The 22139-nt window shown below is 40.7% G+C and overlaps 1 protein-coding gene across 2 annotated transcripts in view; it reads right to left on the reverse strand.

Annotated features, from left to right (window-relative positions):
* The window catches only part of AHR (aryl hydrocarbon receptor), a 66086-nt gene extending 47473 nt beyond the window's left edge, over positions 1 to 18613 (reverse strand). For both annotated transcript variants that reach the window (XM_056857340.1, XM_056857339.1), the window contains exons 1-2: positions 18558 to 18613; positions 9156 to 9343 (exon numbers count right to left, since the gene is read on the reverse strand). In XM_056857340.1, coding sequence (XP_056713318.1) covers positions 9156 to 9343; positions 18558 to 18613 — 244 coding nt within the window. The remainder of the gene's footprint in view (positions 1 to 9155; positions 9344 to 18557) is intronic.
* Between the last annotated feature and the right edge of the window lie 3526 nt (positions 18614 to 22139).

A 22139-nucleotide genomic window follows, 5' to 3' on the forward strand; every position in this document is an offset into this window, starting at 1 on the left:
AACAGAAGAAGAACAAGTGAAAAACAATATGATAAAATGGATGCAAAACTTTGGACAAATGATTAATATGGATTTATGGGAAAAACTTTGTACTTCCGAATTGAAATACACCGATTCTCAAGAAGTTAAAGAAAATTTGTATAAAACATTTTATAGATGGTATTTGACTCCTAATATGCTCTCCCAGATGACTACTCCCGGAAAAAGAGGCGCCTGTTGTAAATGTCAAGACACGGACAGTTCCTATTTTCATGTCTGGTGGACATGTCCAAAGTTACAAATATATTGGAAAAAAATTCATCAAGAACTTCAGTTGATGTTAAATACCAAGTTTACATTTGATCCTAAATTCTATCTACTCAGTATAGTGCCACCAAACTTCCCCTCGAAATCTCATGATGTTTTTAAATATGCTACTACTGCAGCTAGGACGGTTCTTGCTAGAACTTGGAAACAAACTCACATACCTGAAATAGAAGACTGGAAAGAAAAGCTATTGGAATACGCCAGCATGGCTAAGATGACTTTCGAGTTAAACCTAAAATCTAGTGAATCTACAGAGCAATTTGTCGTTAAGTGGATGTCATTCTATACTTATATGAACTCTAGTTAATTGAATGTAATACGTTGGTTATGTATTAATTAATTAGCTTTAAACAACTGCTGAGTAAATTTTAGACTTGCACACAATAGAAAATCAACACAAGCAGAATAATTGAATGACACCTTGTATTAACTTTTTTCTTTTATTGCTGTATAGATAATGTCTCTTAATATACAATTGAGCTTATTTCATAATACTGTAGTTTTTATATTTACAACGTTTTATCCCTCCCCTTTTTTTCCTGTACCCTCTCATTTATACAAATAAAATCTTATAAAAAAAAGAAAAGAAAGTGCCCTCCCCCTCCCTTTTACTCACAGAAACTGAAGCTGGGAATGCTGAGGAAATCACTGAGGAAATCCATTGCTTAAAGCTACATTGTTTATTTAAACCCCCCCCAAATGCGTATTATTTAGATTTCATATCTTTCTGCAAACCTGGGGGCCTTTTTCTAGAAAGATCCGTCTTGCCCGTTCACAGCTCCAGTCACAGGATTTAAATATCCAAAGATTTGGCCGACTTCACTATTAGCATATAAGACAGTGCCACAATGACTTTTACAGTCTATTCACAACCAACTGCTCTTCAGCCTGGTACTCTACAAGAACATTCACATTTCTTATGAATGTACTTCTGAGCATTTTTTTTCTACAGAATTGGAGCACTTGTTTATATAGAGAAAACAGATTATGTAATAAATGGCTGTGACTGTAAACATCTACAAAGTTCAGCTACACAAGAAAGTTTTACTTCCTTATCAGAATTCTGATACAATCAAACAGGAAAACAGGCATTTCAAAAAGAAACAAGAACAGCTAAGTAAAGATGCTGAATCACAAAGAAGATACGGATCTTGAAAATATGCTTTGCCTGGAATTGTCATTTAAGTTACACAAAGGGTATTCTTTTAACAGAGCCATTTAAAACTAAACTTCAACTTCTCTGACAACTCTATAAAAAAATTAACCAATTGTATTTGCAGCATATTTATTACCTCAAGCCAAGTGTCTCATAGATGAGTCAAATGTCACAAAAACAAATCTGGTACGGTCAGTGTGTTTCACAACTTCCGCAGCATGTTTCAAGCACCATGGCTTTGATAATACTGTTACATGAGGTAGAATATTTGTTTCAATTCCCCCCCATCTCTGTTTGATATTTCTTTCAATCAACATTTATTACGATCAAGAGGTCAGTCAACATCAATTCAACAGTACAATTTATATATAAATATAAGATTAATGTACAGAGATTAAATCCATAACCTTATTGTGTTATAATTATACATAAAAGTGATTAACACATCTGGAATATCTGCTTTCTTATGGACAAAGTCTCAGCACAGAATCTGGCCACTTAAGAGGTGGTCTGTTCGCACATTCAATAACATTATACAGAACTGGTGTAAGTTATCGGGTCATCTTTCTAAGAAAAGAAGGAGGGGCTGTCCCTGTCCATAGCACTTAACAATGCTTCCTTGGATTAGTGTTTTCTTTAAAAATTCATGCAGGATTAAAAAAAAAAATCCCAGTATCTGTAATGTGCTAACATTCTAGAGTGAAAAAAGAGAACCATGTCAAATGCAAAATGTTCACTGGGTTGATTTCTCATATTTTAAGCTACAGTAGAACATGGGCCCTGACCTGGATGGCCCAGGCAAACCTGATCTAGCCAGATCTCAGAAGCTAAGCAGGGTCGGCCCTGGTTAGTATTTGGATGGGAGGCCACCAAGGAATACCAGGGTTGCTATGCAGAGGAACGCACTGGCAAACCATGTCTCTGTTAAGTCTATTGCCATGAAAACCCCAAAAAGGGGTCACCATAAGTCGGCTGCGACTTGATGGCACTTTACACACACACACAGAACATTTGGGAGACCCACAGGATAATACTGTCAGAAACAACTGTTAAAGCCATACACATCCATATTATTAGTACTTGGCTAAAGGGGATGAGTCTTACTTCTGAGAAATAAAACCATTTTAATATCAAAAATAAATCTAGTGAATCTTAAATTTTTGGTCCACTAATTATTAAAGACACAAACAAATACAGGAGGAAAGCATGCATGTCTGAAGGTCATTCAGGGTCATATTTGTAAGAATAGGCTTAGTTAAATTTTGGCTTGAAAGTAGGCAGTTAATGACATTTCAGAACCCTAGCTGAGGCTATGCTAAGCAGGTTTTCAAGGGCAGGGATTCAATACCGTTCATTCATAACCACAGTTGACCTACTCTGCAAGCAAATGCAGATGAATATTTATAAATGACGCATTTAACTCTTCTGTCGCAGAGTGAATTAATCAAACAGAAGAATCACCATAACAGGCATAATTCATTCAGGTTGCAGTACCTGGTTTTGTTGGATATAGAACGTAATACAGTTTTAGCCTGAATGTACCCAATTTAGCCTGAAGTCTCATACAACAGCAAAGACAATCTAAGGTAGCAAAAAGCATGTTAATCTGCTTTGTAAGACTCACTCCTACAAATTTAATGCTTATCCCATATAATTTAAAGAGCTGTTTATAATCAGCTAGTCTGATCTTATCAGACCTTGGAAGGTAAGCAGGGTGGGCCCTGGTCAGTATTTGGATGGGCGACCATCAAGGAATACCAAGGTCTATGCAGAGGCAGGCAATGACAAACCACCTCTGAATGTCTCTAGACTTGAAAACCCTATAGGGTCGCCATAAGTCAGCTGTGACTTGATGGCAAAAAATAAATTACACAAATAAATTATCACCTAGTCTGACAAACCAGGATAGGTTGAACTGGCATGCAAAAATACATAAAATATTTGAAAACAGGTTTAACGCATTTATAGGTGCTTTCTACAACAATATGAAATGAGTCTTCACCAGCCACTAGCCTTCACTTAGAGCAAGGCTGTGAACATGAAAGAATCTAACTTGCTAACTGCAAAGGAATCAGACATTAATGCATAACCACCTTGCCACTTAAAATACCAGTCATGAAGCTCCTGTACTAGACATCTAAAAACAAAACAAAAGAGAAGCACAGGAAGAGAACAAACTTTTGCAGTTGGCTTCTAGAAGAAATACTCATATACAATCATACTAAATCTCTGCTAGCATTAATATGTAGCAACACAACTCAATCTGTCGTATACAAGATATACTGTCTTTTAAAAATCACATTCTTGCTTCACCTTCAACATTGGTTCAATACACCAATTGAATAAAACATGACAGGGCAGGTTTAACTTCTTTTTTAATGAAGTTTTACATGTCTATCCTTAGGTTTAGGACATATGCAGTAATTAAACATGAAGTTAAAAGCCAACATGTGTACCAAAAAATTCCATAAAATGTCAACCCACACTGACAAAAACAGTACTCAGTACCCTTAAAACCAGCTAAATTTTGAAAAGTTGAAACATCTATTTAACCATCACTTCTGAAGTTACTGTCTTCACAGCTGCAGACAAAGTATTGAAACAGTCACAGATTTTGGATCACTAGCAGTGGAATCCTAAGAACACTTTCCTGGGAGTAAGCCCCACTCAACTGACCTGAAGATGATTCTGAGTAGATCTGCTTAGGTTTACTTTCTAAACCAAATGTCTATACAGTGTTTAAACTAAATGTCTAAAAGATTTTCAGTTCTATCATTCTGAGGAACTTCTCCAGTATTCATAAAGGAATACTGATTATACGAAAAGCTTCCATAGACAGTTTTCCTTGCATATAAATATTAATATTTAATATTCCTCAAAAGCATATACTGGAGGCATTTAAAATGAAAGAATTTAATGTGATGGTTCATTTTGCTTGAAGCAGAGGACGACATTCTGGAACATTTGGGTACTCTCCTCTCTTTCAGAATGTCATCCCCTTCTCAAGCAAAATCCACACTGAAGCTCACTGAAAAGAAAAACAGATGATACTGAAAAAGGATCAGATTGAGGACTATCCAATATTCGCTGAAGTATTTAGCTGTTCCTTATGGACTGATAAATTCCACTAGTGACAATGTCATCCTAAACTGAGTTACATTTTACCAAGCCCACTTACTTCAAGATTAGCACTGAAATTACATATTACTCTGAAGATAGCAACACACTTTTCTAAGTAACCTTTGAACAATTCATAAAATAGCTTTATTATCATACAATTTATACCATACAACACACTTCCAAGTGAATCTCTTGTGGTGTCTGACTAATCAACTTCCCAATTACATTTTTTCAAGTTTAAATAATCTAAGTAGGGTTTTTTTTTTAAAAAAAAACTATTGTTACTGCAAAAATGTGGGTTTCCTTTCAAATACGATCATATGAGAGCACGTTTATATTTTACTTTCCTCAGGAATTCACACACCCCTCATTTGTATCCTGTTATTCATTTAGCATTTCCCTTCACTTCAGTAAACTGTTAAGGATTGAGCTAGCAGGTTCTTATTAAGACCAAGCCACAATGTTCAAGCCTACATTTAGAACAAGAAGAGTAGCATGGCCACTGCATACCTCCTTAGCTTCACTGTCTGTTAGTCTCTGAAAACAGTTGTTATTGAACTGCAGACTACAGAAGTAGGGCATGCTGGAAATGGTTGCAGTCGATTTCCATGGGGTGACTATATGCTCAGAAGAAAGGAGAGTAGCAAGCAATGCAGCCGTGGCTTTGTTCTGACCCCTGAAGTATGGGGAAGTCAATGGACAGGCATTTCTCAATGATTTGGTCCACTCTAGGTATTGCACCCTTTACACAGCAGGTACACAAGTGCATGTTGCAGTTTCTTGGCAAGTAAGACACAAATTAAGACAAGCAACATTTAAACCTATATTTTAGGAGATTGGATGAATATATTTTTTCACAACCCTGATTCTGGTTTACATTAAACATTTTTTTTACAGGATTTCTTTGCTTAACAATTGGGGATTTAACTACTGAATATTACTAGAATTCTGTGTTCTTTGGCCACACACTATACATAGAACTACACACTGCGCTTGTATATTCACAGCCCAACTACAGCCCCTCTCCTAGAAATCAAAGCTAGAAGGGTACAGTTTGCAGCAGATAAACAGAGCACTTAAACCCTAGGCACACATGGTTTCTTCCTTCAACTCCTCCCCACCCCCAACCTGCTTTTCCCCCAGTATGGATTTCACAGCCATGTTCGTGATAGAAAAATGGGTCTAAAGCCTCTGGCTAGTAGGGAGAGTTGTTTTGCCGTGTGTGTGTGTGCGCTGGAGTGCAGGAAAGGTGAAACACTCCTTGCCTACATAGGTCTTCTGTGCTGTCCCAGTGGTAAGGCTTTGAAGACATAAGGTTAAGGCGCAAAGTAAATCCAACTCTCAAAGCCAAAATAAAACTGTTTTATTTATCTTTCGTTCATGACAAAGACATTGTTTCTAAATGCAATTTTTGCACAGTTTACATCCTACCTCTCTTTCTTAACAGAAGCTCAAGGTAGCTAGGAGCGATTAAGTTGTTCAGAGTTCACAAAATTCTTGGGAAATATCAGACTGCAAAACTGGAAGCACACATTGTCTAGCAATGCTGTGTGGTTTCTCCCTTTTGAAATACAATTTGAGAGAGCCAATTTGGATCCTAGATCTTTTCTTTGCACCATGTCTTAACGCCTGCACAATATTTCAGAAACATTTAAGTGGCCTTTCATCACCCTCCTGCAGATCTGGACAAGTTATAATTGTGCACAAATCTCATAACACAAAACACTAACTTCAAAGCAACAGCCTAATGCTTGGAAACACATCAGATTATCTTTTAACTGAGCTGACTGGACTTTTGAATGTACTGCATCAAAAACAGATTTACATCATTTCCCCCTTTTAAAAAATATAAAATATAGAAATGTTTAAAATATATTTCTATATAAAAAGACAGACTTTGGAAATTCCATAAGTTCTACTTGTACATCCAAGTGCTTTTCCATAAATTAATTTTTTGTAGTCAGGGGGTCTCTACTTTCTACTAGAGTTGCAGAAATACAAATAATTGAACAACATGAAATAATTTCTGAAACCCAGTTCATATAGTATGGTGAACCCAAGACTTACTATGCTATCACATATATAGGTGCCACAAATAACAATTTAATGCAATATCTGTCCCAGGTTTTTAAAAAAGTTTCCATTTTGTCTACAAATATTGTAACTATTAGCTATTGCTGAAGTCCATATCTTGCACTATTGGTTTACTAATGATATTGGATGATACAAGCTAGGTAATTGAGGATTCTTATTGGCCTTCAATGAAACTATGTTTTTTGTTTCTCCCCATGATCTAGGTCAAGGGTGGGGAACATCTGGCCCACAAGCCGTATAAGGCCCGCAAAATCATTTGGTCTGGCCCTTCATGGGTCCTGGCAGATCTCTAGCTCTAGAAGGATCTCAGACTGGAGATCCGCCCCCTCCCACAGACAGGAATACCCTCTATTCAAGGCAGATGTGAGTTAGTTTTGCTGAGAAAAGGAACCTTTTTTTCCCCCTTACAGAAGAGTCATTAGCTATGGAGCTGCTAGGACCGCCCAAGAAAGTGTGTTAACCCTTTCCCACCCGGGCCGTGGAGAAACGTATTCCCTCTGTACCACAAGAGGTCTGGGGGCGGAAGTGGTGACAATGGAGGGGTTAAAGTGGGCAGGGCCAGAATGTGCAGGGGTGAGTTCTTAGCAAGTATGTCCTCATTTCATCCCTGCAGGCAGAGGTAGCAGGAGCCGGCTGTAGAATCTGGCCTGGACCATGCGGAGCAGGAGCAACTCCAGTGTGCAGCTGGATAGCTATGCCTGGCTGGTGCAACAGACCATCCTGTGCCACCAGGTGGGCGAGTGAGCCACCGGTTGGATGCCTGCCTGCTTGCCCATGCCAGGGGGGGGGGGTTGTCATCTGGGCAACTGCCTTCTTGGGGTTTGGTCGGTACCCCCTCTCCCTTCTGGTTCTTTCCCTTCTAAGTCTTATAAAAGACGTGTAGGGCGGGAAAGTGCTGAATCGGGGCGTTACTGGACCAGGCTCCTTTACCTACAAGTCCCGAGTGGTTTGTCGCTCACTCTGTGTTGTGTTTGCTGCCCTGCCTGAATCTCTCGGGCCCAGCTGGGGACCGCAGAGCTCAAAAGCAAGTCCCTCTATGTGGCAGACACTTGGAGCAATCTCCGGTCGTGCCTCTTGGCTAAATGTTTGACCAAATATAGCAGGCTAATTTTTAAGTTGATAATTTTGAATGGCCCGCGAATTATGTTATAAATATCCAAATGGCCCTTGGCAGAAAAAAGGTTTCCTACCCCAATCTAGGTAGTAGTCTTATTGAAATTAGTAACTATAGGCAGAGGGTTTTTAGTAGTCTCAACAAAGCACTTGTAGAACTCCAGAGTGAATCCATTCAAAACATGTATTTTTCAATTCGCAAGTTTTAAACAACAGATTCTACCTCTTCTACTGGGAATGAGGCCTCCAGTTTCTCTCAATCAGCTTCTGTTACTCTTGATACCTTCTCAGGATACTCCCTCCAATCTTTTCTCCACATTCCCCCCATGCTTCTCCATGCTAGTTATGACTCTCCAAGCAGGAATGTGCTGCATTACCACATGCTTTTATTCAGATTGCCAGCCTACACAATTGAAGTTGTCTCACACAAACCACTGTTACAGTCACAAGCAATTTGCAACCCTACTGCTATGCCTTTGTTCCCATAAGAGTGTCCCCACTTCAGCCTCTCCCCTATATACTCGAAGAGGGAGTGAGACTGGCAAGGATCCTGTGTTTCTTCAGAAGTTTTTTATTTTCTGAGAGACAAGTTTAGGGAACATGGCAAAAATAGAAAGCGAGGGATGCCAAAGAGAAACAATTAGACAGAAAGGGGAAATGACACAGAGGAAGAAGAAGAGTTAGTTTTTATATGCTGACTTTCTCTACTAAAGAGAGACTCAAACCGGCTTACAATCACCTTTCCTTCCTCTCCCCACAACAGACACCCTGTGAGGTAGGTGGGGCTGAGAGAGTATGACTAGCCCAAGGCCACCCAGCTGGCTTCATGTGTAGGAGTGGGGGGAAAAATCAAGTTCACCAGATTAGCCTCCACCGCTGATGTGGAGGAGTGGGGAATCAAACCCAGTTCTCCAGATCAGAGTCCAAACCACTGATCTTAACCACTACACCACCGAGGATCCAATTTCTGGTATCTTTTCTTCTGACTAAACACTATGAACTTTGTCTTCTGGGCATTTAGGATCAGATGCAAATTTTTGCAACATTTCCCTAAACTAGAAATTAATTTGCACAACCCACTTGCTCTCCGCAACAAAAGTGCCATATCATCTGCATACAACAGAACTGTGATCTTATTATCGGCCAATATGGGATAATGTTGAGAACTAATTGTTTGTAATCGAGCTGGTAAATCTCTTATATATATAAAATAAATAACAAAGGGGCAAGGGACATTGGGTTATTAAGAAAAAATGTTTGGACTAACAGACTTACTTGACATTCCAGTCTTTTAGCACAGAAGTACTTCAACTAACAGTACAGTACATTTACAGTCAGTCAGGAAAAATAAACTCAAAATTCTTACCATCAAAGAAACTTTTGGCTCTCAGGTAACTAACACTGAGCCTAAGCACAGACAATTTATCCAGCTTGGCAATAACATCCTGAGGGAATGGCAGAAGACCAGCCAGGCGATCTAACTCTGCATTCAGTCGGTCTCTGTGCCTTTTTGATGGGTTAGACTTGGCTCCTTCAGGAGGGGAAGGTTTCACTCTGCCATTAGAAAAGAAAATAGAATAAGGTCATGTTTTAAAATAACAATGCAATCATTAATAAAAATGGCTGTCAATTACTAAGCAATAAACACTATTTTTAATAATTCTGTCAATTTAAGGCTATGAATCTCCTAAGTACATTTTTACTTCCAAATGAAGCTCCCTCCTCTCAGATGTAAGCTATAAAAGAGGGAGAGGAGATCTACTTTTTCCCACTTGCTCATGATATACAAGGAAAAGTTTCATCGCTCTTTAGGGTCTTCAGCTTTAACAAACTTTTGAAAATCATACAAATAACTTGAAGTACAATAATAAGTGTCTCAATCCCAATTCACAAGAGTGACTGCCAGGAACTGCTACAAGTGGAAAGCTTTATGTGGTTCTGGCCATTTGAACCACAGCATTGCACCCACTCGTTCTGTCCATGGTTAGTCACCACATGTATTAACAGTTTGTCAAATGCAGCAACCTGTACACATTTGTTTCAAGCAACAACAAGCACAGCAATGGGCATGTGTGAATTGGGAGTCACCAGAAGCCCAAAGAGAACTAGCAACGATTCCTGTTCCCCTAATTTGTCCTTCTACCCATATCTGTAAGCAATTCTAGGCATCACAGATCCTTTGTTAAAACAAGGACTTCATATTTATAACAGTCCTTCCTGTGAAGTCTCGATCAGTAGTTTTCTTACTCAAACAGATTTCTGTTGGGTTAGTGTTTTAAGCTCTAGGAACCAGACCCCTTTCCTGCCTCACTTCCAAAAGCAGGGGTACTTGGTCAGGGGCTTTGATTATAATCCTAAGGGTACTACAATTCAACATGGGAGTAGGTCCCAGACCATTCAGGGCTGTCAAAATCAGAATCAGAATTGTTTCTGGAATCTGACTGGAAGTCCAAGAAACGCATACATGTGTAATATGTTTAACTGTAGAAAGTCCCAATTAACCTAGTACCTGGCACTTCAGACCAGATGTAGATTACAAGTGCTTTTCAAGTGTAGTTCACCATAACACAGAGAAGTTGTTCAGTCTGAAAGTTACTAGGATTCTAGCAATATCTACTTTCCAACAAGCAGGCCCAGTGGAGCACCAACAAAAGGAGTTTCTGGTTCCAGATGCCACCTTGAGAACCTTAAGAGCAGATACTGCAATAGCCCCAAACTGTAAGCTTTATCCTTAAAAAAGAAATGCCACCACAGTTAAGGCAGGCCAAAAATACCTCTAGTATCATTGCTGAAAAAAAGGTAAAAATAGTTAGCTGTGCAAGCACCAAGTCATTACTGACCCACAGGGTTACATCACATCACGACATTTACTAGACATTTACTAGGGTGGTTTGCCATTGCTTTCCCTGTCACTGAACCACCAACCAAAAGAATCTCAGGAGAAGGTCCTCCTCCAATCCTACCACTCCACTGAGCAAAGTTTCTTTATTGAAATATATATAAGCAATTAAGACTTTGCTCACTTTTTTCCTTTTTGCTCAAATTTAAAGTATTTCTCCCATTTAATGAGCCTTCTTCCAGCTTAAGTGTCTCTTCTGTTGGAGACTGGTTACTTGAAGAATGGCTGGAGCCACCACAAGCTATCTTGTCTGATGGAGTTCAGTTTGTTAGCACAGGGCTCATGGAGTTACATACAAATTCCCCCACCCACCCCCCCGGGTATGCAGGTAACAGATGGTTTAGTATTTTAAAAGTCAATGCATACCACATTATTACTTGTTTTAGACTTTTTTAAATGGTGAATTTGCATAATTGTACCTGCTCACCTACACATTTTGTCAATTTTGTCCTGCCCTTTGTTTTAGCAACAGCAAAATATAGTTACTCTGCTTCAATACTTACCCACCCACTTATTTTTCAAAGTCACTGCAAGTTTCTGGGTTATGCAAATTGCCCAATAATTTTGGGTGGAAAATGTACAAAAATACATAAAAATTAGCTCCAGAAAAAGGGACAAAATTGAAAATGTGCTGATGTGAATGTATCCCTTGAGTCTCAATGAAAAAACAGGCTATAAATACAGTAAATAAATAAATAATGGAGCAACAAATTCCTTCAATAATCTCTGTAGAATCTAAAAGCAATTATTAATTCTAATCCCCAGCACTGTACCTCTTAAACCTTCACAGGTTTTTAGACAAGGAAGCAATAAAAGATGGACATTATTTACAATGCTTTGTATATTATGCAAAAAAAGAACTCCTGATTAGTTTATTATTAACAATATTCAAACAAGCTAGGCATTTTTCATTTTTCATATCAGTCCTTAACACATTTATTAACAAGTATGTAGAATATACAGAAGTCAAACTCATTTCAATTAATGGAATTACCTGAACATAAGCAGTGAAATTTAACAAAGTTCATTTTAAGTACTTTCAATAGCCTACTAAATGTAAAACAGACTTGGATTTTCAGATCATAATTGCCCTCTGGCATATAGCAAACAAATTACAAGAATAATAACTATAAATAGGCCTTGCAATAGAAAGAATTGTTATATGGGACTATTGGTGAATTTACAGTTCCCACAGGTACAGTCTTACTTTAAAGATTTTGTCACAACGACATCTCAACTTTCCTTTTATGCTAGTGGATTAGATACACCAACTGAAGCATAAAATCTTCCACAACTCAAAACAAGCAACTCTCAGTTAACTACTACAAGGCAGGGAGCAGATAAATGAATTACCGTAAGATGCATCACTCTGCATGATAATAGCCCTCAATATGGAAGACAAAAATGCTTACAAGGTAGAAACAGGAGCAGAAAATAGCCAACCTGGAGAAAATTCAACCTGTGGAAGAGTTAACTGAAAATGGGCTGCATCCCATTCAGTTGTAGTTATATTTTGTTGTTTGTCATTATGACTGTAACACACGGTGCCTGAAAAAGGGACTTAAATATTTGTAATGTACTAAATAGCTTATTACAGAACTCTATCTTCTGCTAAACAAGATTCAATCCAAATCTCTAAGCAATTCAATTGTAATAAAGATGTTGCATGCTCTAAGGATCTACTTCTTTTCCTTTCCTCAGAAGGAGACCACACATTCTGTTAGGAGGACAGCAAGGGAAAACTCATCAGAACCAGGAACACAGAGGTGTAGGGAGCTGATAGAACATTACAAAGGAAAAACAGATCAAAAATTGTTGGGTATCCAGAACAAAATCAGGAGTTTAACTGTGAGCACACCAATGGCTTTAATGTAATGCACTGTGTCTAGAAAAAGGCCATAAATTTATGAGCCCTGAGTTTTCTTGGATTAATATCAGCAAGACAGCTTTCCATTAGGGCAACTGGTATCTTATTATGACGACTGCGCCAGCACATCTCTTTAAAGAAAAGGTTTAAAGAGTTTTGATTTCTTCAGATAAAATTATATTCAAATATGAATCCACTATGGCAACAAATGCATGAAAAGCAACAACTGCCACTCCACTCAATAACAGGATATTCCCAGTTTCGCACATAACGAAAGCTCTTAAAATCTGAAGTTTCAATCTCCACATAGAATGTGAAGACAGCAATATGTTTCACTTAGCAACATACTGTTAGATAAATGTTTTATGCTGTTCCAAAACTATACCTATTACCATACTTTCCCCCCCTTTGTCTTCAAGGCTCAGCTGACTTATGGCGACCCCCTGTAGGGTTTTCAAGGCAAAAGATGTTCAGAGATGGTTTGGCATTGCCTGCCTCTGTGTAGCGACCCTGGTATTCCTTGGAGGTCTCTGTTCCAAATACTTTGCAGGGTCGAGGCTGAGAGCATGTGGCTGGTTCAAGGTCACCCAACAAGCTTCCATGGCAGAGTGGGGATTCGAACCTCGGTTTCCCAGATCCTAGTCCAACACTTTAACCACTAGACCATGCTGGCTCTCTATAACCACACTTACTTCCCCAATAAGAAGAAAGTTCATCATCGCCTGATAAGTAGCGCTGTTAGTTAAACAGCTATAATCACATGCTTTCTAGTTATTCTATTATATTTTATTCCAGTTTGTAATATTCAGAGAAGTCATACATATTCAGTTCAGATATGCCATATTCAGTTCAGATATGCCAAACATTTGATAGAGTCAGAAAGCATATTAAGCTTGGGGGCCCTATCTGGGTGGAATGGCAGCATAAAAATGTTTTAATGTTTCCATTAATATTCCATTAATGTTTTAATGGAATATACGCATAAATTGAATTTCTGTGTTAAGTAGCTCGGGAGGGGAATCAATAAGATTTTATTGCAACACAAAACCATCAGTTTAAATTCCTTTTCAAAGCCTAAGTTTTATCCAGCCAAATCTTCCAAAAGCATATTTCATTCTTACTAATTCTGCAGCTAACTTTGTAAACAGTTATACTACCAATTTTTAGCCTTCTCTTAGGTCCTGAATGTTTCCTATTGTTGTACACATATTTTTTAACATGGATCTCCAAAACGGAAGATGTGTCGACCATATGAATTTAAGAAATGTAAAGAGGTTCCAAGATTCAATTTTTTAAAATCTGGTTACATTCACCAACACGTGACAAATATGAAAGTGACAAGTTACTGATAAGTCAAATTAAAAGCTTTTAAAAAAAATCTGTCCAAGTCTATTGAACAATGGCCAACAATCTCTCTAACACCAAATAATAATTAGCATTTGTTTTAAGAAAAGAAGGCCTTTCAGTATTTTTTATTGTCATATCGAAAAATAACTGCGGTGCTACGAACACTGGATATAAATACCGAAATGAAAAAGAACCATTATAATTTAAATTCTTAGTCAATAAAAGGTGCCAAAAACCAACAGTGGGGTGGGGTGGGGAGCAAGTTAGAACTGGAATTCCCAAATCCATGCTGTGGTGAGGCTCATTAAGCCAGGGAAGAGAAAGCAGCAAAAAAGGGAGGAGAGGAGACCTATATGAGTTTCACAGGCGGTGACAAACAGATCAGTCCTATGACCCACTGAACCCCCGTAGTAGCTTGTCACATCCCACAGCCAGTGAAAGTCCAGCACCTAGTCGTAAGCTACAGAAAATATCACATCAGCTACAGCTCTTCTGATTTTAACCTCTCAGTAAAGCATTAGTGAGAACAGATATTTTTGCCTCTTGAATGACATTAGCGGCCTGTGGAAGCTGGCATAGGTAATGGTAGGCATAGGTAAAAAGAGTGCAAAAAGGCTATTTGCCAGGCAGCAAAGGAAAACCAAACAATTCTACTTCCTGAGCAGGCACAGAATGCCCTGCTTATGTCCATGACGAACCTGTTACCCTACAAGAGAAAGTTTAGATGGTGACATCTATAACCATCTTAGCACTGCAGGAGCAAAGAAAAAAGGACAAAAGAAAATCATGTGTGGGCCAAGTTCTATTTTGAATTCTTAAGTGAAGCAAAGTAGTCACAAGCTTTGTAAAAACAGAGGCTTTACTCACTCGGTCCCTAAATAAGTAATCAACGTTCATGAAGCAGCAATATATCACACAAGTAGTGCATTACAATGGTTTTTTTCTCTAGATTATGCCCTTAGAGAACTTCCTAAAGGAAACTAAGCTTTTCAAACAACTTGGCAAGTATAGAAAACAAGACAAGAAACACACTGGATCTCTTACAAACCTACTTTCTGCATTCTTGTTCCTTTCCTATTGTAATTGAAAACAAAACTCAACAGACATTATTTATATTACATCAACAGAGGATACTTGGAGGAAGATCCACTTATAACTACTGATATTACTTTTAAATAATGCGGTTAAAATTGCAGCCTTAAGACTGATCCTCTGCATATTTACTCAGAAATAAGTTCCACTTAGTTCAGTTAGACTTACTTCCAAGTAAGTGTCCAAAGCAACCTAACTGTCATCCTAAGCAGAGTTACACTGAAGTCAGTGGGCTTTAGAAGGATGTAACTGCTTGGCACAGCCCTGTAAAACCTGGTATACTGTTCACACCAATGCTTGCTTACACTAAGATTCACTGCCAACTTCCAAAATGTTAGTTTAACAGCAAGTCAATACAAAACTGAAATACTGAATCTGAGACTATTTTTCCATCAGTATTTCTTTACCCCAGATTTTCATAAAGTTCCTTTAACATCAGTTAACAAACCATTGGGTACTTTGTCAGCCACTGAGGAAAGAGTAGGTGATATTAATTTGAGATTCCAAGTCTTGAACACAAAAGAAACTATTAGATACCAGTAACAATTCAAATATGTTTCCCTTTGATGGAATGGGAAGGGTAACTATACACTGTTACATCAAAACCAGGGTTTCCTCCTTCTTTTAATGTTTTCAAGAAAACGTACTGTCCAAAAGAAAGTACAACTTTTAGTTTGAAACTTTCCTTCCAAAGCCTAACTTCAGCCCTCCTTGTGTCCATTTATTACCTGGGTACAGAATAAGTGGCTGTATACCACACTACAGACACAGGAAGAAATCTCTCAGGCTTAATAAGTAACTGTGTTTATGCCTCCTGTACAAATAGGCAGCACATCTCAAAAGGAGTTCTCCTTATGAAGCATGTCTTTCAGTCTGACTCGGTTGTGAACATTTTTCACGTATATTTTAAGAGTCTATTATAATATAGCAAACAAACCCTGTACCCCATGAAGCTACAGGAAAGTCAAAGAAGCTTGTGCGTACGTTTTCAAAGACTTCACTTGAAAAACCAAATCTGTACTTCATCAGATCAGCACTCTAGAGCAGAGGTTATTCATTTTCCGGCAGAAAGAGGATCTCTAGGGTGACAGTCACTATGATGACTATCCTGTAGGAATGATTACAAAAAGGTAACTAAAAAAAATGGATGCCAGCAGTCACTCTAGCTTACAAAACAAACTACAAGTTACTTAATAGCAAGTGTTGCATAACCAACAACTGTCACGGCTAAAGTAAACTTTGAGATCATGGCTCTTCTTTTTATGAGTACACCGGCTGTTCTACAGGCCTCAGAAAACAAGAACATATTCCTCGTAACACAGCTTAATAAACACAGACAAATTTCCTTTTAGGAAAGCTGATTTAAAAGTCTCAAGCAATTATTCCTAGTGTATTCCCACAAAGTGAACATTATACTTTTTCAGACAAATAAATTATGGTTTAAAAATGTTTTCTCAAAAACATTTGACAGACAATTCAGTTTGCTGGTTCTTGTAGGTTATCCGGGCTGTGTAACCGTGGTCTTGGAATTTTCTTTCCTGACGTTTTGCCAGCAACTGTGGCAGGCATCTTCAGAGTAGTAACACTGAAGGACAGTGTCTCTCCTGTCCTTCAGTGTTACTACTCTGAAGATGCCTGCCACAGTTGCTGGCGAAACGTCAGGAAAGAAAATTCCAAGACCACGGTTACACAGCCCGGATAACCTACAAGAACCAATGAACTCTGACCGTGAAAGCCTTCGACAATAATTCAGTTTGCATTGACTGAATCGTTATATTTGTAGGAAACTAGTTTTGATAGAAAAACTCAAAAATTGCTATCTAGAACAAGTATGTGCATGCTAGAAACTTGGAAACTGCTAACTCACAGACCCCAAAACTATTCAATTCAGTGTCCCTTGAGATAAACAAAATGCAGCAACATTACTTCACATCAAGGAACAAGTATTTCACCCTAAATCGTTTTTGAACAGTAACAATATATTTAAAATACTTTCCCTAAATGCTACAAAGAATATAGAAAACCATTTTAAAACTGCTGTTTTCTTTAAACGTTTTTTCAATCAAAATAATCTTAGTGTACCACAGAGAATCCAGTCAATCACATCAGATTTTTTTACTCATTGCATTCAAGTATTTCTACGAACTAGAAGAGTTCATTTGAAAACATGAAGGCATAAAGTCCCAGAACCCATATAATGTCCTGTTGAAATTTTTAAAAAAGTTTTAAGAGCTTTTTTGTGTGAAGAATTACAAGCTTAAAGACATTGTTAGAAGAGTGGGTGGGACTATGACAAATATACATCGCTCTTTAATTGTGTTTCTAGTAATCATGTGCCCTGCAAGTCCACAGTGATCCTCGAAAGATTTTTACACTGTATGGCATGCATACCAGCAGACAACCATCAGTGGGAACCCAGCCTTCTCTGATGAAGCATGACTGCTAACCTTCAAGCCAGGCAGAAGCACAGACAGCACAATTTGGCTTTCCACACAAACACAGTATCAAACACCACAAACTAAAAGCTAGATTAAAGTAATTTTGGAAAGGCCATGTGGATTAAACTTGCATACACTACTGTGAACTTCTCACCTTAAACGCCTGGTCCTAGTACAAGCCCAGATACTTTGAAGACAGAAGACCTTTTCTTTCATTCCCCACCCTCCTCCTCCTGATTTTAATCAGCTGCTTGAATTCAAGTGGGTCATCAGAGCTTTATAAAAATAGAGCCCTGAATCAGGGCTTAATGTGTACCGGGCCTCAGCTCACAAAATTGCAAGGAAAATGCTCAGCGCATACACAGATCGCATATTTAAGATTCAAGAGACAGGTTTTCCAGAAACATGGCAAATCTCCAAAGTAGAAGCTTGAGCCACAGCACATCCTTAAAAAAAACAAAAAAAAAACTGGGTGGCTTTTGCTCTGAAGCCAGTTTTCAAAGTGGAAGCTGAATGCGACGACAAGTCTCCACCGGAACCTTACAAATTATTTACAAACACCGAAAGAGTCGCTGCGAGCATTTGTAAGGAAGCCATGAAAGGGAGGGGCGGCGCACGGATTGCGCAAAAACGGCTAACCCAGGCCACCGAGACACTGTGCACATGCACCAACATCTCCCACGCTCTCGCGTTTGCCCAAACGGCCACCCAACTAGCCCTTCTCCTCTCACTCCCCCCCCACCCAAAAGCCAGAGAGAAGCGAAAGGTGCCCTGATACGATGGGCTTCCTTATCCAAGAAGGCCTTCCCTTTCGATCCCTCCCCGAAAGTTAACAAATGCAAAGGGGGGGAAGGAGGGTAGAGAGACGCTCCAACGCGGATGTTTGGAAGAGGAAAGAAGAGACTGCAAGCAGCACGTTCAGGGGGGGAAGGGGGGGAAGGGGGGGTAGCGCCGGAGAGGGGAGCTTATGGGGTGGAAAGGGCGAGCAGATGATGACAGCGAAGGAAGAGGAAATGCAAAAAAAAAAAAAGAGAGAGAGAGAGCAAAAAAGCAAGCCGAAGGCGCCCCCCCCCCGGGCAACCATTCCCACCGCTCGTGCGCGCCACACACCATCCCCATTCTTACATTTTCTGCACGGGTTTCCGCCGCTTGCGGCTGGCGTAGGTGACACTGGGGTTCATCTCTCCAGCCCGCGCCGCAGCTCCGCCTTCGCGCGCCCCAGACGCAGCGATCCCTCTCCCCTCCGGCCCGAGGGAGAGGGAGAGAGAGGAAGGCAACCGGGGGCGAGAAAAGCCACCCGCCAGTGCCTCAGCGGCGGCTTAGAAAGGTCCCTCCGGGCGGCCGCCGCGGCGAAACGGGTCGCGGCTCCACCCGCAGGCTGCCCGGCCCTCCTCCTCCTCCTCCTCCTCCTCCTCCCGGGTCCCGCTGCTGCTGCTACCGCCGCGGACTCCCCGGAGAGGCAGCCGACAGAGGAAGGGCGGGGAGCCAACCAGGTGCTCGGCGGACACCCGCCTCGCCTCTCCGGCCACCGGCTCCGAGACAGGTGCGGAGGCGGCGGCGGCTCCCCGGGCAGCTGCCCTCCTCCTCCTCCTCCTCCTCCTCCTCCTCGCCAGCGGCCGGGAGCGCAGCCTCGCCGTCCCCCCCCCTCGGAGACGCCGCCTCTGTGGCGTCGCCAGCCGCCTCCCAGCTGGGGGGGCCCCTTGGCCGCAGGCGCGCTCGCCCAGTCCCGCCGAGGCTCCCCGCGCGCTCTCCTTGCGCCTCCCCCGCCGCGCACCGAGGAGGCCCCTGGGGGGCTCGGGCGGGGGCGGCGTCAAGGGGCGGCGCTACGCCATGTTGGGGAGGGCGGGTTAGGGCGGGGGGGGGGAGGAGGCGCTTGCAGGAGGAGGAGGAGGAGGAGGAGGTCCTCTTTGGGAAGCTCTGGTTTTCCTCCGCGCCGTGCCTTGGCGGGCGAAGCTGCGGCGGCGGCGGCGGCGGCGGCGCGCGCCTCCCGCACAACTTTTTTTTTTAAAAAAATTTTTTATTGGTTTTTGCAAATAACAACCCCCCCAAAAAAAATCACATCACAAATTATAAATCCTATAAACAAATAACTAAAAAGAAAAATACAAAAAGAGCCCTTATTCTACAGTTTTACATCTTCTATTATAATGTTATGGAATAAACAGTGCCCATACCCACCAGCCACCTGAAATGGGTCTCCCACCACCACTGGACTTCCGGAGAAGTATTCTGACAGTATTAAAAATTACCTTATGCTAATATTATATAAACTAAATTACATTTTATCTATAATTCGTTAACTATACTTGTAAAGTTCATTTTTGCCATTTCATCCCAAAATGCGATGGCCTTTAGCCAAGTTTTTTTGAACTCTTCCATATCTTTACCATGTAAAGAATCTGTGAGCTTGGCCATCCGCATTTTCAACCACATTTTCTCTCCAGTCCTTAATTGAAGGTTTATTTACTTCTTTCCATTTTTTTGTTATCTGAGGCTGTCGTATTTTGGTCACGTCATGAGACAAGAGTCACTGGAAAAGACAGTCATGCTAGGAAACGTTGAGGGCAGCAGGAAAAGAGGAAGACCCAACAAGAGATGGATTGACTCAATAAAGGAAGCCACAGCCCTCAATTTGCAATACCTGAGCAAGGCTGTCAAAGATAGGACATTTTGGAGGACTTTCATTCATAGGGTCGCCATGAGTCGGAAGCGACTTGACGGCACTTAACACACACACAATTCTTGCTGCTGCAAAACTATATTGGCATATAACTCTATCATATTTATCCATATTCTTTCCCGCAGGAGGCCCAGGCTCGTTTGGATGTAGGACGCTCGAGGGGCATCTTCCCCACCGCCGCCAGGCTCGTGAAATCAGGAGGTCTCCACAAGGGGGGGATTTCCCCCCGGGGGGGATTTTAGAGTTCCAAGGGGGGGAATTGGGACCACTACTCCACAAAGTGTGACGTCCTGCAAGAGACCAACAGAGGTGGTTTGCCAGTGCCTTCCTCTGCACAGCAACCCTGGTATTCCTTGGTGGTCTCCCATCCAAATACTAACCAGGGCTGACCCTGCTTAGCTTCTGAGATCTGATGAGATCAGGCTACCCTGGGCCATCCAGGTCTCCATGCTCTTACCAAAGCTAACAGAGACATATTACAAAATTAGAAAGATAAAAGCCCACCTCCAGTGAATCAATGGATTGAAGACCTGAAAGCACTATCAATATTTGAATGCATAGCATATGGACTTTTGTTTAGATTTTTGGAAACCATTTGTAGAAACTCATGTGTAGAGCTATCACCACTGTTGTTATATTTTTACTTCATGTATAACCTTTTTTTCTTTTCTTTGGCTAGCTAAGTTCCAACTGTGTGTGTGTAAAGTGCCATCAAGTCGCAGCCGACTTATGGTGACCCCTTTTGGGGTTTTCATGGCAAGAGACTAACAGAGGTGGTTTGCTAGTGCCTTCCTCTGCACAGCAACCCTGGTATTCCTTGGTGGTCTCCCATCCAAACACTAACCAGGGCTGACCCTGCTTAGCTTCTGAGATCTAACGAGATCAGGCTAGCCTGGGCCATCCAGGTCAGTACAATCTGTAAAATTGTAGAGTTTTTTTTTATTATTATTATTATTATTGAGTCAGACTATCTTGGGAAAGGGGGGAATGGAGCAAAAAAGGTTGAGAACCGCTGTGTTAAATCTTTTCTTCGACCCTAAGGAGCCCACTTGATGCGATCAGCGAAAGAGACTGTTGCTGGGGTCTACCTGCTGCTGCTGTGTTCTTAAAACTTGGTTTGCTCGGATTCTGGAGAAAGTGAAGTGACTGCCTGCTCCTTGATGGGAGGTTTGGCTTGTTCCATGTACATATGCTGAATTAGCTTTATTTCAAACTTCATGAATCTGAAGTTAGTCTAAACCAAAACACACTTTTTACCTCCGGACCAATTATGAATAGTAAATAATTAACTTTTGACATAGCATCGCACAGCCCATTGGAGGGCATTCGTTTGCATTCTTACAAGGGTCACACATCTGCAATAAAAGCAAAGAATCCTGTGGATCTCTAAAAACTTGCACGTTTATTGGGGTCCTAAGCAAGAGTACTTCAAGAGATGCACATCCTATGCAATCCTGAATGTGCTCATTTAAGTGGAAACATGGCTAGGATTAAGTAAACGCAAGGAATTAATTGTGCAGTGCACATGCAGATCCTATTGTTGCTGTTTCAAGTGCTTTCTAGGGCACTCCAGATTTCTGCTGCACAAAAGAATATCAATGCAAACTTTTAGAGAAGGAAACAAACCAAAGGATTTTGCAACACATTTTGTTCTGTGGCAGCTGAGAAATCAGTTCTCTTTATCCTCTTAGCAGCCATTTATCTCTAAGGGAAGAGGAGCTGAGGAGCCAGTGAATTATGTGTAATGGGGCGATGGCTAAATCTAGCCACAGATTCAGGAACAGCATGCAAAATAGAGACCTGTAGGGTTTCCATAGTCATCCTGTGGTTACAGAAGGCTACAACAGTGACTGTGTTGCCGCCGCCGTTACGAACTTTATTACCAAGTGTTAACATAATTCAGAGTTCTTGAGAAACAGCAGTAAGACGACTGCAAGCAAGGCTACCTCATCCACAAGAAAGGAAATGAAAGCTAGGGTGCTTATGCAGAAATGACTGGGAAGGTACATGGCACTGTGGGTCACCTC

The sequence above is a fragment of the Euleptes europaea genome, chromosome 11 (genome assembly GCF_029931775.1).
Source record: "Euleptes europaea isolate rEulEur1 chromosome 11, rEulEur1.hap1, whole genome shotgun sequence".
Lineage (NCBI taxonomy): Eukaryota > Metazoa > Chordata > Lepidosauria > Squamata > Sphaerodactylidae > Euleptes > Euleptes europaea.